Raw genomic sequence first — 18,359 nt, forward strand, 5'->3', positions numbered from 1 at the left:
GACAGTCGAATTTTTCCTCCGCTGGGAGATGACTATGGGCTTTCCCGAAGTAAAACAAACTGGGAGTTCGAATTAAACAGAAAGTATACTCAAAACGATGATGAGCAGCCCATGGACGTAGACGAGAATAACGCCACCAACGTCGAGTACTATAAATTCAGCGATTTCTGCCGGTGGCAATACAACCAAAGGTGCGACACAAACCTCTCAACGACTCCTCCTTATTACCGGGGCAACAACATCGGCGTTGACAAGATGTCATACGTCCTAAACTGGCTATACAACAGCGTCAATACGTAAAAAGCTCATGGGACCCGGGAACGTCATTGAATGACGAGGAATGCAAAAGAGGGAGATTTGTTATGATGAAACGCAAAAAGGAAACGTGGGGGCCACATTGGATCTTTCTGAAAAGCTGTTGCATTCACCCGAACAAACTCCGACTCCCAGCAAAACTCTGTCCTTATATATCATATTGATACAAATGACATCCGGGGTGCCAGTGTAAATATTCCTATTTTAACCTATTTGTACATATCAACGGTATTTTGGAACCCCATTTATAGATGTATCTTTTTGCATGTTTTTCGTTAAGCTGGTTCGCATTTCTAACACCAAGAAAACAAAGAGTGAAGTTTTCAAAGACATTATGGCTTGATAACGGGAATCCAAAAAATCTCTCAGAATGTCGGGTGGCATTTTCTGCAAAGCAGAATTCAAACAGATGTGTCTAATGGGACTTTAACTGTCAGTAAGAGTGTTGCGTTGCCCGTGATAGCGCATCGAAGTGCGGTTCATGGCTGCGTCCTCTACCAAATTTATGCGTACAATTTTTGCCATTTCCCCTCAGAATCGTTGCAATAGAACGACAACGGTTTCCAGAATGAAACCGTCTTCAACTACAACTACATTAGTGTGAAGTCGATGACGTGTTAAGGATTATATTTCGTTTTTTCCCCTGCATATTTTGTTTTGTGTACGGAGTACAATATCTGTGTAAGAGTATTGGCAATAAACCGTGTCTACGTCTGAGAAATAAAAACTTGGTGTCGGGCCACTGCAGCTCTGTATCACTTATATTGCTTAGTATTATAATTGGAGGGCAGCTATACATAATATTATTTAAGTCACTCATTCATCGAAAATTTGCATATGTCTATATATGGCAAAAGAGGCTTGTCAGCCCCCTGTAGTATAGGTATTCGAAAGTCAGACGCTACAGTTTTGAAGGTACAGTTTTGGAGGCGCACTTTCTTAGCCTGCCCGTGTTGTCCTATAGTGACGGGGAGTATGAGACGAAATATACTGCATTTGAGGTTCAAAAATCCCCGAGTAGGTCATTAGTACAACTTACTCTAATATAAAGAAGACGGGATGTCGTGGAAACCTGTAAAGACTCGTCCTTCTCGATCCATCCGTCTTAAAATTAATCAACAAGTCATTTGTGGATTAATGAGACATTTTGCGGTTTATGTGATTTCGACAGGGTTTCAGCCTAGTTCTAATGGTAATTAAACTTTTCAATAGCATATGACATTAAAAGTTGTTTTGCTATTGATAATATAATTTGTCTGTCCTTGATTGAAACAATGCTTCTTGGACATTCGATAGCATAGGATAGCATGGCGGCAGTAAAGATTTTTCGAGATTTATGCTCGATGTCGCGCTTAAAGGGATCAGCAGTAGTAACTTTGCTCAAAGGTTGCCAGGGACCCCTACGACCGATTTAAACACTGTATCTAGGAGTTCAGTGGCGATTGATGAAAGTTAAAACATTGTAAAATTTAAAATGTTGCAGCTATATTGACTTGATGCATCTAGATATCATGAATGAAATACATTGTTTGTGTACAAGAAAGTCGCACTTGCGCAGTTCCGACGACTACATTCCTTGTTGTGGTCAAACGCTTTTTCCCGACAATTTTAGCTCTATTGACGTCTTGAAACAAATGAGCTGTTTTCTCATCGTCATAAGCCAAAATTCAAAATTATTGATGATGATATTTTGTGCGTCAGTCTCTCTGACTGTATAGGGCTATGTAAGTTTCGCAGAACGGTGGCGGACTGCAACTGCGCAAATTTGAAAACGTGACATTAAGATAGTTTTAGATTTATCTTTAGTCAGTTTAATATAACTTAGTAGTCAGAACTTAGTAGTTAAGTTTTGCTGTATTGCCCGCTCACAGTGCGGTTAGAGCTCATTGGTAGCGTAACACGCAACCTGGCGCAGGAAAAGATTTTTCACACTACCCCAGTAACAGCTAATGCCGTAAATGGCAAAACTTCAAACTTTAAATAAAATACATTATGTTGCATTGAAGTGGTCGTGTCACAACGCCCTCAGGAGCATATCTGTCTTTCCCCTTCCGTTCTATTTTTCACACCGAAAAAACACTGTCAAAGGGGTCGTAGCCATAGCAACTCTTCGAGTGTCTGTGCTGTAACCTCCCTGAGATAAAACAGAAGTGCCTGGGACTTAATCTCCACTCTTTTTATCTGGATGCTTTTAAGTTATTTAAGAAAGTGATTATTTTCGCCCAAGCACATCCACCGAGGCATGCCGACTAATCGCTCGGGGTGTGTCTGTCTGTCGATGACAAATATTTTATTCCCAGGAACTCATTTCCGTCGGAAAAACAAACACTTTCCTTTTCTCGATGAATAATGAACGATTCCCTACTTTACATGTGACCAACTGTACAAACGTGCTCGCACGCACGTTCCGCTTTCATGACAAGATATCCATAATAACGATGGTCCGGAAACGTAATCAAATATCGAAATGAGAAACGCCAGGGTGCTGCCATAGCTTTCTGTGGTTGATGCCCGCCAACTGAGAGTTAAACTTAAGCCAGACTGTCATTCACGGTTGCGTTTCATCACTTAGATTTAAGTCTGTGAAGAAAATTTATTTTGAAAGTCTTATGTTCCTAAACTGTTGCGTGATATTGCATATTTCATAATAGGGAGTGATGGAGAAAAGCACAACAGCCTGCCGAGGGCTTTACATGAACCGCGACTTGGCTAATTGGACCTATGACATATTTATGCGTAACTTCCTTGCCTCTGACTCGCATTGGTTCAGTCAAAGTTCTTGCAGCAAAAGATAATGATAGTGGCAATTTTATTTTTGACACGCGCACGAAATGGGAAGAAAGTAGTTCCAGAAGATAATGGACCCTCGCTTTCGCGGTGATCAACGCGACGAAACGAGCGGACTTTCCCCTGTCGTTAGACAGTTAACCATGGTATATCATGCGGACTTTCCCCTGTCGTTAGACAGCTAACCATGGTATATGCATTTCCCGGTCGTTTCTTCAAAATATGACTTTCAAAGAAATACAGAATGACACGTTTACCGCAAAGCTAATTTTTTATTTTGTTCTTGGAAACTACAGCTGCGGACTACTTTCTTTTAACACCAAGAATGAAAATAAATGGTCACCACGAATTACGTGAAAATCACCGTGATTGTGGATTACCTAGAATATGAATATCCGAATGACCCTAGAATGCTCCACAGAGACAGATAATCTGACTCTCAAACTTCTACCGTACTGTTTTGGTTCACTTAGTTTACTTGTAGGGACACATTTTGAGACTAGCGGAGTAATAGCTTATGTTTGTGAAAATCGAAAATTTAAAATCTTTCCATACAGTTAACGTAAACACGATTGGAACTAATTTGGGATAATTGGATGGTGAAGTAATGTTGATTTCATCTGCAGATGTAACCTCATCTACTTTTCTTTTCAAGTTATACATTTGTTTTGATGAGTAATTTGTAATATCGCAACATTCAGCTATAGGGCACCTAACACTTATGAAAAATTGGAAAAATAATTTTATAAAGATTCAATTATCCCAAATTAGTTCCAATCGTGTTCATAGGGATTGCAGCCACCAAGTTTGAACTGTAGGTGTCGATAAATTGTGCGTAATTTATGTCTCTAGTACCAAAGTTTGCACGGCCACTTCTGGTTTTTATTCTTGAAAAGTTCCCAACGGAAATTTTGAGGGATAGTTTAACTTGAGGAGCGCACTATCTCGACAATATGTGAAAAAACCCAACCTTACAAATTTAATAACTTGAAAACGTTATTTTCTTGGACAGATTACACGAGCCGTACACCTGTTAAGGTTCCAAGGCAAGTAATTGACCTTTTTAATATAACAATTCTCTGGTGTTTAATAAGCTCAGAATCCCAGTAAATTATACATTTTCTGAAAGCCTATATATAGGGAACATTTTGGTAACCACAGTGTCACCATTGTTTAAATAACTATCACGTGAAAGGTAATTTGCATAACCTTTCAAAAATCGGTTTTCCCTATGTTTTGTCTGAATACTTCAAAATATCTGACTCAAACTTGCTGGAATGCAAGCGGTCACAACGTTCTTCCAAAGTTTGTCTCAGATTTTTATATCTTGCTTAGTTTCTATTTGAGCACAATTTTAAAATAATCAACTACGGTTAAATTCACCGCTCTGGAAGTTTGTCTGGCATAAAAATTGTTTCAGAAGGTTCAAAAAAAGTCTGAGACACACTGTGGAAGATCCTTAGGACAGCTTGCAATCACACAAATTTCAGCCACATATCTCAAAGCATTGAAAACTTCTCCCGGTTGGATGAAACACTGAACACTAAAAACTATGGTAACCAAAATGTTCCCTTATATCTAGGCTTACCGAAAATATATAATTTACGGGGGTTCTGAGCTTGTCAACCACTAGAGAATTGTTAGCTTAAAAAAGGTCAATTTCTTGTTTTGGAACCTTGAGAATTGGAAGATTTTGGCAGGCCGAAGTGTGGCGCCAGCGGTGAAATCTGCCTGCCAGGGATATTAAACGATGCTTGTGATTGTACAAAATATCCTATACACGTTTGGTGACGATTCACAACGATTCTTACAAGAAACGATTGTAGCAATTTCGAGAAGCGATTGGGTTCTTACCCGTGGGGATGATGAATTTAATGACCCTGCGATACTATTGAGACTATTTCGTTGCTTTAACAGTCGATGGGTAAACGCGAAACAGATCTGATACAGCCTAGAAGCCATACAGCGGCAGCTCAGTGCTGTTTAATGCACAATGCGATCATAGTATATGTAACCGGCGCACAGCATAGTTGACACCAAAGTTTGTTGAGATCTATGTATATAGACATGAAGAGAAACTTCATTCGAATAACGTAAAACGGACTGTTTCCGTACGTGTGACGAGTTTTCAAAAGATAGGACAAATATTGTTAGCAAAATTATTTTTTAAATGTAGTATAGAAATATGGGACTTGAAATCTTGCTTTTGTCAGCATTCTGTACCCGATTTATTTACATCATTCTATTTTCCGTTTGATGGGACTTAGCCAATAAATATACAAAACAAATTACAGTGACTGTAAATTGTTACCGCAGCGTACGTGTCTGACACCCGTATCCCACCACTTCTCCCGGTTGGCTGAAACACTGAACACTAAAAAGAGTATTTTCTTCGTTTCCACTGTTCTACATTTAAATATTGATATTTTTGAATTGTTGATCGCTTTTTTGGAGACAGTTAGCAATGGGGGACACTGACGTTGTTTTTTTTTTCAACCCGACCATCCCAGCATGCTTGTATCATCTTACAGATCATGAAAACCAGTTTGCTCCCGTAGACCGCCGACTAACAGAGACGTGAAAACAGCTCGAGAGTGCTAGTGAAAGCCGGCTAGATTTTCTGATTCGATATAATTGCAGTATAGAGCCACACGCCCGTCGTTTGTAAGTCAGACCTCGCAGCGATCCAAGGTAACAGGAGAATTTCCGAGAATCAATTTTATCGGTTAGGCCTATAGTAATTTGTCCGCAAGTACAGGCGGCGCTGAAACTGTTCAGTAACGAAGACGAAGTAAACGACGAATCGTATGTTCATATCCACTTATCAGTTGTAAGATCTCAAACCAAAACTTGTCATTAGATGATGACATCCATCTGGTAACGATATCCGGATCTGCATGCCGGGGAAAGCACTATGTTGAATGCTCTGAGTATACCCTTCTCAAACAGAGAGGTTTTATAATCCTGTTGCATGCACACCTTCCATTGTGCTTCGATCGATTGAGTTATTGAGAGATTTATACTGTATACATTGGCACTGTAATACAAGTTGTGTCTTATTAATTCTGTGAGCATATAGTACTAATCCTGCGGTATAGAAATTCTGCAGCGAGAAGTCTGCTTTTTGAAAAATAACAGTATCTTTTAAAGGTCTGAATGTAAGTTCTGCGCTGAAACCGAAGTCTCGATCATTCTGCCTGTCAAAGTGACCTTTCTGTTAGAATGCACAATGTGTTAATATGTTCGTTAACCCCACCCCCAGGGTGCTTTGCTAGGAGTAGCTACTTCTCAGGTGTTATTTCCGCTAGACTCGCATCATTCATTGCTTTCGGGAAGTAAGACTGTGTTACTCATACAAAATTGTGAATATAATTGCGGTGAGCTGATTTTGTTTGCTTTTCTGTCTGATTCCTGCGAATGTAGTATTTGGATTCCCGGGTTTGAAAGTACGGACATGAAACAAACGTTTTGTTGACCTGGCTCTTGCATTTGTGAAAGTACTCCTCAACGCTGATTAAAGAAGAATTCATTTTTAATGGCAGATACCTACGCTACGTATCCTTCAATTTGATTCCTTTGCCGTTCCGTCAATTGATTTAATTGATCTATTTATCGATCGCTTGTTCGGTTGATTTTAAGCACTGAACTATAGTATAGTATTCGATAATCTCAACCCCTCTTGCAAGACAATACGATTACATTAGTCATTTCGAATTGTAAAGTAAATCTACTGGTTACCAAGAAATCACTTATAGTTATGAAGTTCTTTATATTACATAAAAACGCACGATGATATGCTTCTTGTCACGTCACGAACACAGGTTCATCCAGCATAAACCTTAGAGAGATGTGTTCTGCAGTGAGAATCCAATGCATGGGTTACTAAAAGTGTTATATCATGATCCGGCAATATACAACCCTGGAACAACGTCAGGCGCAAAACACGGCACAATTTTGCGCAACCTGAAACCGAGGCTCGTTCGCAAGCACTTGTGCTTTTCAGCATTCTATCCGTTCGGCGCCACAATCGAGAATAACTTCGTAATTTAAAACAACTCTGCTCTCAACAAGCTCCACGTTTTGCAAGGTAGAACGCATCTCGGTGGCAGATTTGTAAAACGGTCTATCGCATGTCGAGGCCTATTTTGAAGTTCTTGGAGTGAGGAAAAGTTTCATGCATCTTAGTTTTGTGAAAATCGAAAATTTAGTTTTTCCCATAGATTTAAAACAGGGATGGCAGCCATTTTGGATTCCAAATATCGGCACATGTTGGGTAACGTTTTTCTCTAGTACCAGATTTTGCAAGATGACCCCTGAATTCTACTCCTGATTTGGTCAGAGTAAATTAAGTATTTTAGTTTCAAGGCGCCTGATAAGCTCAGATACCAATTATATGACAGAGAAAAAGGTTCCAATGTATACAATGTAGTCAGAACGAAGCCTAGATTTGCAAAAGCGAAACTAGAAAAACGGAAAGATACCCAACATATATTGATAAAGGACACTTTTAAGAAATTAATCAAATGCAGTATACATGCGCTTATCAGCCGTTCACATTATTAATTAATTGCAGTTCGGTTTGCACTTATACGGCCTTTCATACAAGTTTTAAAAAGCACAATTACTTCAAATGCTTCAGTAATTTGCGGGAAGCTTCAATCATTATTGGTCAAAATCGATTTTGAAGCATCACCTTTGAAGTCACTGACAGTGATTAAGTGGCCATAAGAAAAGAATACGACAAAGTTCGGGTAGCAACGAAAACGTTTGCACTTTGCAGCGCCCTTTAAACTTTTGAAACCAGATGTGGACTGAATATACTCTCTTTCCGGGGGAACTGATTGCGTATGTAGCATTGTACAGCGTTACTTCTGTGAAATAATGTTTAATGAGAGCTGGTTTTGAGACTTATCACATTTGAATGCCAACGCTGTAAGAATGAAACCGTTGGCATAGTAATGATACCATGCCAAAGCTTGTTTAAACTGTCCAGGAAAATGTGCGAAAGAGCCATCGCGTAATTTGCCTTTATACTTCCGCAAAATCTGGAAAAATAGGTCGACGTCTTGGTTTTATCGCAGCCGATCTATGATTACCCTACACGTGGCTCTCAATCCGACTGTAATATGTACAATTGTAGGTGAAGTGCCTGGTGGTTATTATAGCTGTAGTCATACTGGCAACACCATGTGGGTTGTTTTGCTTTAGATGTCGGCATTTATAAAGATGATGACGATTGGTTGCTCTCTGTGGGCAGACTGACTGCGACAAAGCAATTTTGGATGTATCTGCACAATTCAATACAATATTCCACTGAAGTTTAGAGAAAACTGCAGCAGGCTGCAAGTTTGCCGTCGTGTTTTATTGTCGTCTGAAGCCTACAATACAAGAATGTACCACATTATTGCTATGCGTCGTGCTCTCATAGGATGACAATCTAAAACTAGCGTTCCTGTAAGCGACTATCACAGGGAAAGAAATGTCTTCTTATTTGTCCAAAACCTAATTTGTTCAATACTGTTGTCACACTACATAGTTTAGGTCGCCTCTGAGGCGTTCCTGGTTTAAAAAAAACAAAATAAATTGAATGTATAAACAAGCTTGGTCGGCCCTGGACCGGTTTTATTTAGGTCGAGTCTGAGGAGTGGGTTCAAGACCGACCGAAGTTTTAGTCTACGACCACATTATGTGTTCGAACAGTTTAGGTCGACCCTGGGCCCACTGTGCCGTAGCACCGAACAACAAAATGACTTTGCGTTTGAGAAATTAACACTCGTTCAGAATCTTTTTCGCACCTGATCACCTGATATACTTGAAATACCATATACTGAAAGTTTGCAGTATTTCTTCAAATCCCACAGTAGTTAGACAGGAAATAGTCATGAATTAGACCTTTTCTCTTCTTTTATTGATATAGTAGTCAAATGAATCCGAGTCTACATGTTTGGTGTAAAGTTTGTCTAAGCAGTTATACCAACCAGGGGACGAATCTGCACGAGCTACATATATATTAGTCCAGAAGAGAAACACGTCAACACATCCGATTGAATTGCGGGAAATTAAAGTATTACTTGCAAGTGAATGTGAAATCCTCTTTCAATCTTATATCTTTTTCGAGTTGATTCTTTCGAGTAGCAATTACGCCAACGTTAAAAGTCAAGCGTTTGAATTTAACCAACGTCAGTTATCTTTTCAGTGAATGTACCGTACCTCTTTTCACCAACAGTAAAAATTTAGAGTTCAATTAATGAAGGATTTTGTAATTAGCTGACGTAAAATTTCTGAAATGAATGCGCCATAAATCTCAAAAACCGACTCAAATCTCGGTTTGCCTTTACCGTCACAAATCATATGACGAACAGTTTAATTCTGGCCATGAGAAGGGTATTATGCGCGACAGCAACTTTTAAAGGAATTGTTATTTTGTTAATGATACATAATCTGCCGACAAAGTGTAAACGATATAAAGACAACTTTTCAATAGAGGAAATACCTCACAGACGTTGTCGCAATGGATAGATTGGTTGTCACAAAAAGGTCTTGGTTACTGAATATAGTAGCCAGAAAATGGATTAAAATATTCATCAATGGAATAATAAAGTCGAGGGAGAAATCTAAATTCTTAAGAAAGTTTCCGGTACTTATTTAAAAAAAATAGTAATGGAGCCAACACTTTATCCGATCTACACATTTTTCGGAGTCTGTTACTTGGTCTTAAATCTGAGGACTCGTTAAATGCTAAATAAAAAAAAATTAAATGAAAGTGTCTAATGGAAATAATTCCTAAACATATTTCAAGGCCGATTAGGGTAATTCGATTTAAGCCTTTGCTCAATTTTTTCTCAAGCAGACTTTCAACCATTCTCTTTTAAAATGAACAATAAAATCAGGGGTCACTATGCAAAGTTTGGTACTGGAGAAACAAATTACCTAATACTTATCGGTATTTGAAATTCAAAGTGGCTGGGGCAAAATATTTTTGGATTTTCACAAAAGTCTCCTTACTCCAAGAACTTCAAAATAAGCAGCCACAAGTGGTAGATCAAAACAAAATTGTAAAAGTTTGGGAGTCCTAATATCTGTCACCAAGGCGCATTGTACCTTAAAGGTATACAGTCACCTGTAATCTAAATATGCCCATGTATGGTCAAAGGGGCGTTCCTTGGTATTCAAAATGCCTATGTGAGGGCGCTGTTTTTAAAAAGCGGCCACCCGCTTAAAATCTGTGATTAGTTAGATTTTCTCTTTCCATGGCAACTGTAGCAAAATTGGAACAGGTGACAGTATACCTTTATCACACCAATAAAAAATTGTGACGAGGCCCCAAATATTACACGGTGGTTTCGCATCTACGCCTCTCTTTTCAAAATGATGACGGGACATGGTTATTTATTTCACTTATTTATTTTGTTTTCTGAGTTCAAAAGGTCAGACTACAGATATTAAACAGGAAAACACGAATGCTCACATGCGACGTCAATTTTGACACACAGTAAGATGACGAAGAGAAATTCACTGTACAGTGGAGAACCCCGGCTTTGCATGGGACCCTACTGATATAAACATTTTCTGCATCTCGAAGCACGCCGTCATTTTCTGACTTTTCATTTTTTTAAAGTCAATGTAGAAAAGAAAGGCTTAGGCTGTTAGTCTCATCGACGCTCGTGGGAATAAGAGAACCGCCCCTCTTTTTGGCCTAAATTTGCTTGTTCTTTTAGACCCCTGAATATTTAAAGGAAAGTATTATCATTTCTACTCACTCTCATTTAGAAACGATGTTAGGTGGAAAGAGCCAACTTTTCCTCGGGTCTTGGATGTAAATTCATGAAAACATCAATAATTGATACATCAACTAGCTAGAGCGAGGAATTAATAATTTACCGAATGTTCTTTCTTAAAGACGGTTTTTTTGTCATACAAATATATGCGACCATATGATCTTTGTGTTAAGGATATATGAAATCAATTTGTCTGATGTTGGGGGAAATTGTTCTGTGTGCTGTATACAATTAAAAGCATATTTGTCGAGCATATCTCTAATCACAATGACGCCAACAAAGAAAATACAGTCTAGAAAATAATATCTCCACTTCATCCATTCTCATGATTATAAGACATCGTAGTTTTCTTGCCAGCAACTCCGCAGTACATCGTCTTTTACACGAAATACCCATGGCAGCGGTGTTATCAGGCCTAGTGTAGCATTCGACGAGGATGTAAGAATTCACGGGTCAATTCAGCGTTAATGTCGGCATCAGAAGCGTCACTCTCCGAAGGTGCGGTCCCCATGGCAACAGATGATCACGCCATCAGTTTCAAGATGCACCCTAGAGATGGGTTTTGAAAAATGTTATTTTCCTGTTCCACAACGTTAATAGAGACAGCACAACATACTGCGCGAAGATACAGTATGCCGTGTTGGAAGTCATAATACCAACAAGGATACAGTATGGAAAATAGAAAACTGTACAGAAGCAACATGACAACGGGACAGTCACCTTGGCCTACATCTGCAACCGCCCTACTTCTTTTCGAAGAAATGCCGACCCACCTCCCTCCCTGCCTATACCTACTTAGCTAGCTAGCTAGCTAGATAGCTACCTACCTACCAAACTACCTAGTTACCTAGCTACCCACTTAACTACCTAGATAGCTAGCTAGCTGGCTTGCTAGCTACCTACCAACCAGCCTACCTACATACGTACGTACCTACCTAGTATCTACCTATCTACCTACCAAACTACCTAGCTACCTTCTTAGCTACCTAGATAGCTAGCTAGCTTGCTAACTACCAAGCTAGCTAGCTAGCTAGCCACCAACCTACCTACCCACATACGTACATACCGATGATAGCCTATCTACCTAATTACATACCGACCTACCTATCTATCTACCTACCTACCTGGCTGGCTAGCTAAGTAGCTACCTACCTATAGGTAGTGACCTGTGACAGTCATGTGCAGCGATGATAAAATGTGATCAGTCAAGGGCAAGATTATACGATCTATATACTTTATCATATCAAAAAATGAGCACGCGTTCATTAGATTTGAATGCACACTATCTACCAAAAATGTTCATTTTACTTTCATTATTGCTCAAAATTTGTTCTCAGTGGAGAGGCCCAATTTCTAGCCCTTGTTCAGACACCCCAGGACTGTACACTAATATGTCACTTTAAAACTTTCTTCACAAGAGATATGCAGAGTTCGTCATTCTTGGAGTTTTTTGACCTAGTCGCTGTCGTGATCTCTCGACGAGATATTTTTTCTAAAGCTCTTGCTTCGTCAAATCATTGAGCCGCCTTGCGTAATACTTTAGAAAACGATTTTAACTCGAAGCATCGTGGATCAATAGTAGCACCTGTCCAAACTGACGAAGACAAAGACAGGCCGCCATGCATACATAAGAGAGGGTGGCATAAACATGCTCAAAGATCGTATGTATTCGCATCAGCACAGTAAGTGGCTTGAAAAACCGGTCGCAATAAAACAAGAATGGATAAACGAAAGAAGTTACTTGACCATTTTCACTCTTATCAGATTTTTGAAATAGTGGAATTTTTTATAAAATTTAGACGGAAGTTCAGACAGGGGGCGTTTCTAAGGCTGGTCATCCGAGGCTGTGCTTTATTCTGCATATCAGCACACAGCTTGGCGTATAAAATAGATAATTTGAAGTCACAAATACACGCACACGCTAACTCACAAATAAAGCTCTATTGTTTATTTTTAAAAATACCACTCTTTTTTATTCATAAACATCTATAAAAATATAGAGAATAGTATATTTGCTTTTTAATTCTGCCTTGTTCGAGGCCCGGTGATGTATGGGTGACATAAAACTAAGCATAAATACGAAAAAATATACACTGTCATGTAGAAATTTTCACCCAGTCATCTTTTCTACCCCGCGTCTCTTGATTTCCGATCACTCTTTCGATTTTTCATCTCTTTGCAACGAATCGACCTACAGCTGCGTGCAGTTCCAGAAGTGCTCATCGGCGTCTACGCATCATCGACCCACTGTGAGCGTTGAAACACAACGCAAATAATAGTCAGCGGCGTACATGTCGAAACTGTTCGCTTCTGGCAACCAACGTTTGGTCACCATAGTAACATCTTATTAGAAGTCCACTTCAAATGGAGCGAAGAAATTACTTGACACCCTACCCTGGAAAAAATATGAAATTTTCTCTGAGAAAATATTCTTATCTTCTCGCTGGAAACTAGGGACAATTACATCAGAACTGCGAGATGAACCCCCGATGAGCGTTTTAGAGTGTACATGTTTCTCATTCTGGGGCGTTCTGACGTCCTGTACACTCATCCAGGAAATTGAAGTCACATTTTCTAGAGATTCACACAGGGTTACTGACTTTCATCCGCGAACAACAACAAAAAAAGTTTTACTGTTTTGAGGCTTTGAATTGCGCATTCATCTAGATCCAGCAAGCCGTCCTTTCTGGGCACAGACAAGTCACTGAACTTTGAAATCTTCCTGTTCGCGTGCAAGCTAGTGTTAGGAAGTTGACTGACCATGGGCAGGGGGATGATGACATCAATCTTGCTGAGATCTACTTTATGATGTTTTGAATACATTCCACCCCTGTTTGTCTGCCTTTGGGCTGCGTTTTACCATTCTCTTCAAGCCTGTGGTATTTGTGGATAACACTCGGCCGTATCAAAGCTCATGTTTGCCATTTTCGTATGAAAACGTATAATGTTACCATCATGGTGAAAGGCCACTTTTTCGGGAGAAGTATAGCTGTGCCTGCCTGACAGACTCAAATAGTCGTCCATTCTCTTTCGTTTAGGTTACTGGGATTAAAGTAGTTGGCGCCTCGAACATGAAAAACTTACCCGTAGACTTTTGCTCAAACCTCCCTAAAGTTAACTTTAAACCATGTTGTTTTCAAAGTCAAGAATGAAAATTGGGGTCACCGTGCAGATTTTGGTACTAGAGAAACAAATTATCCAGTATTTACGGATATTTAGATTCAAAATGGCCGCCATCCTTGCGTTTTCTGTATGGGGGAAATAAAGTTCTCGATATCCACAAAACTTAGATGGCGAAAGCTTTAGTTACTCCATAAGCTTCAAAATGAGCCCCTACAAATGTTAGACCAAAATGTAATATTATCAAAGTTGGAGAGTCCGAATATCTCTCCCCGAGGCGCGTTCTACCTTAAACAGGAACGCAGCTTGGTTAATAAATACGCAACAACAAAATGAGTTATTTGTCAAAGAATTTCATTCCGAACCATCACAAACTTCAGCCACTTAAGGTAGCATGCGCCTCGGGGACAGATATTTGGACTCTCAAATTTCTACAACTCTTTTTCTGATGTACAGCTTGTGGGGGCTCATTTTGAAGCTCTTGGCGAAAGAAAACTTTTTACATTCTCAGTTTTTCGAAAATCCAAAATTTGTCTTGTTCCCATAGGGTTACCACAGAAATGGCGGCCATTTTGAATTTCAAATTTTGGGTAATTTGTTTCTCTAGTTCAAAACTTAAGACGGTGACCTCCGATTTTCATTGTTGTTCTGAGAAGAGAATGGTTGAAAATTTCATTTAGGAAATTTTGAGCGAACGTTTCAGTCTTTCATTTCCGAGGCTTATACTACCTTAAGACGCATATCGGTAGTATCCAGTTTCCAGTCCGCGATCGCTTACGCTAATTTATCACCCGTGCAGGAAGATTAATAAGGAACCTCTGACAATACACTTGCTATAAATCGGCGAAACTGCCACGCAACAGATCCAAAACACCCAACTCACACCAAGGCCTGCTACACAACTTTATCAAGGGACGACTTCACCCCATATTTCTCACGTTTTCATGACTGTCTTTCAATCACTTTCTCTTTATAATTGTTGAGATTTATGACTTCGCACTTGTACTTCTCGCCCAGATGGTAACGCAAGTGCATTTTTATGCAAAGCCGAGCTCAGCTGTGAGTTTCCCCCTTTTTGAAAAATAACTCTCCAGACATACTCAGTCGCTGGGTGGAGGAATGTAATTTTTTTACAATTATGGTATAGTAGTGCTGCTCTCGGAAAGGGTATAATTCAGGAAATGTTGCCATTTCGTTCGATTCTCGGGGGAAAAGGTAAACATATCGAAACCCATGGAAAGATGTCAGTGGCAGATTGAGAGCGCATTTCCGCCTCATATGTTGTTTGAAAAGAAATATCGCGTTTTTAGCCGATACCGCTTGGCTGTGCACTGGCAGCCGACAACGTACAATGCATAATGGTAAAAAATTGCATTCACGCCCGCTCCCATCCTGTTTTTAAGTGCGTTGCGCTTATTCAATCTAATATCATATCACGAGTCTAATCCATCATCCGCTACTAACAATTTAGTAATAATCAAAGCAGCTTGGTGTTTGAAATAAAAAAAATCGATGATGATGACAAAAGTTAAGGTAGCCCCCTGTGAGATTCGAACTCACGACCCCTGGTTTACAAGACCAGTGCTCTAACCACTGAGCTAAGGAGGCTTCATGCTCGCCGACGAGAGCGGCGTGTTAAGAATGTTTGTCGTACTGTAATCCGCGACGGGTCACGTTATCCCGGCTAGTTTTATCGTAAAAATTCCACAGAGGTTAATTATTCTAGATAAAAATGATTTCGTCTGAAACTGTCATCACCAACAGCTGTAAAACGTGTTAAGTTTGGCCCACGCTGTATCGCTATACTGTCGGCACAACCTGGCCTGGGTGGGGCTGGTCATTGACCTTTGCCCATTGATTTACTATGCATGACGCGTGTAAAAAGGTTTCTTCCGTGGCGAAACAAAGTTTGTTTTGTTCTCGTAAACGCGTAAGTTAAGCGTCTTTTGGCGTAAAACGCCGTATAGAATGGTCTATAAATGACTAAATATTATCAAAAGTCCAAAGATTGTTTTCTTTTTGCGTCACGAATCCGTCAAACGTAATACGGCTTTACCATCTTGGAACAAAAGTATACGCTAAAACAACGGACGGGGTGGAAGGGACAGACACACAAAATCAAATGAGGAAGGTACATACTCGCGTAAATATATTACCCGAGTTATTACAAATTTTTCTCTGCATGCCTCCAATTGCAGCGTCAAAAACTCCATCAAAAGAAGCTGGAGAATCCGGGTATCGATCCCGGTACCTCTCGCATGCTAAGCGAGCGCTCTACCATGTGAGCTAATTCCCCGTCGCGCTCAGAATTGGTGCCGTTCAAAATTTTATTGTTAAAATCTGTTATCATATTGCGTTATCATACATATACAGTGGGCGTTTGTGCTGAATGAACGGACACTGCAGTTTTCTTACCACAACGGCAAAGTAATGTGTGATACAATTTCTTTACAATTTAGTACAACAATACGCTGTGTGCCCATACGTACATGTGCATAATGTTGATACGCGTGAAAAACATGTTTTATATATATATATATATATATATATATATATATATATATATATATATATATATATATATATATATATATATATATATATATATATATATATATATATATACACACATACATATTTGAGTGTGTATTGACACTACTTTGCACTACACCCACGATAACCACACAGTGCTGATCCAAAAGAACACGGTAATGGAGTTCTCCTGTTTTTTTATACAGACAGATATAAAAAGGTGTTTTCGATTTTACAAGAGTGATTGAATCCGACAAATATGTTTGTGGCCTTGAAGTGAAATCACATTGATGCTTAATGCCGTTGACATGCATTCATCATTCTGATAATTCAAAATGTATTCCTCGTATTCAAACGCTTCGGATTTGGTTTCGGCACTGTCACCCGATACTATTAATGAGCTGAAGAAGTGATATATCAAAGTATTGTGTCATAATATCGCGTGTTTTGGCGTCTACAGATCTTGTTGCAATTGTGTACTGCGCCTAGACGTCTTTTGCTGGAACAATCCACGCATAAAGCCATACACTTGAAGTATATAGCGTTTAGCGTTCGGGAAATCCAAGCCGGCTTTTGCCTCCAGACCGAATTAAACTCTCTCGGTTGTACGGCTCGCCGAATCAGGCAAGGAGAGACGACACTTAAACTCGATTGAACCATAGAAAGGAGAATTTTGAGCTCCGTATCAAAAGTGCTCTGCATAGTTCTTGAGAGGTCCCATTGGGGCAAAATAACATCTTCAATGCTCTTTTTCGATCTTATTCAACTCTTGTGGACAGAGTTCTGATAGCTGATAACAATCTACCGTTTCATCGTAGAGGCTCAACCTTTCGAAATGTAAATACCAATAGACGGATTGCATTTCATAATCACAATGAAGGCTGACGTTGGCTGGCAGCATCGGATAAAGTAGTTCGGTCTCGCATGGCATTTGCATATTATATGGCAAAGTCCCCTGGGATACCTAAAGAATCATAAGAGTAGTCCTCTTACCAGTTCCATGATGCTTTTCGCGACAGATTAAATAACTGACGGCATTTGTGGCTGACGCTACCCTGGCCAACTTATACATTCATCGCCGATTGAAACGCAAGGCACCACACTTTTTCAGCATCATAAACTGTATTACTGGCTAATTTGATACATACTATATAGTTTATGCTAATTGTATATGTATGTTCCAAAAAAATTACATGTAAGCTTATGTATCAAAAGCTGTAATGTTCTGTGTCAAGTACGTGACTGTACAGAGTTTCAAACAGCCGCGGCAATGCATTGTGGGATAACCAGAAAACGATCTATTGCGAAATTTATTTATTTACCACTAGGGTCACAGTTGTGAGTCCGCGACATTCAGTACGTCTCTTATCGTCACGCTTTCAACCCCAGTCCCTCCACATAGCTTTTTTGTCTTGTCCCACTAAGTTGAGCAAAGTGGACTGTAAGATCGGGTTCGAAATTCAGTTACTTCTTATAAATTTCCTTCAACTTTGATGTTTGTTTTGACTGCCTCTTCGTAAAAGTGAGCGAAGCAAATCAAATTGCGTGTTTAGATTTGGTTCTGTCGCGACTGTACCCAGTACCTAGGGATACGCCAAATCTAGAATCCTGCCACGGTAGGGCAATGATAATAAATGTTATCAATACATAAAATGCCTCGTAAAATGCGTGGGTTGATATGAATTTTGCTTCAACATTGGCAAATAGCGTTATCTATATAAAAAATATAATCTAGAGCTCCTTATATTATATCTTATCAACTATTACCCCTGGGTCGATCATTCCTCGATATTGCAATGAGATTTTCTTGAATCCACACGTGTCTAT

At 39.5% G+C, this 18,359-nt stretch overlaps 1 protein-coding gene and 2 non-coding genes across 4 annotated transcripts in view; 1 reads left to right on the forward strand and 2 right to left on the reverse strand.

Annotated features, from left to right (window-relative positions):
* LOC139117286 (uncharacterized) overlaps nt 1-1,528 on the forward strand; it is a 34,011-nt gene extending 32,483 nt beyond the window's left edge. The window contains exon 2 of one of the 2 annotated variants that reach the window (XM_070680255.1): nt 1-1,033. This exon is cut by the window's left edge and continues 415 nt beyond it. In XM_070680255.1, the coding sequence (XP_070536356.1) occupies nt 1-300 (300 nt within the window). In that variant the 3' untranslated portion in view covers nt 301-1,033. The other variant, XM_070680254.1, reaches the window with a different exon arrangement.
* A 14,007-nt stretch (nt 1,529-15,535) lies between these two features.
* Trnat-ugu (transfer RNA threonine (anticodon UGU)) lies at nt 15,536-15,608 on the reverse strand. The gene has a single exon. It is a non-coding gene; the product is annotated as a tRNA-Thr (tRNA).
* A 615-nt stretch (nt 15,609-16,223) lies between these two features.
* Nucleotides 16,224-16,296, reverse strand: Trnaa-agc (transfer RNA alanine (anticodon AGC)). The gene has a single exon. It is a non-coding gene; the product is annotated as a tRNA-Ala (tRNA).
* Nucleotides 16,297-18,359: the final 2,063 nt, after the last annotated feature.

This window comes from Ptychodera flava, chromosome 18 (genome assembly GCF_041260155.1).
Source record: "Ptychodera flava strain L36383 chromosome 18, AS_Pfla_20210202, whole genome shotgun sequence".
NCBI lineage: Eukaryota > Metazoa > Hemichordata > Enteropneusta > Ptychoderidae > Ptychodera > Ptychodera flava.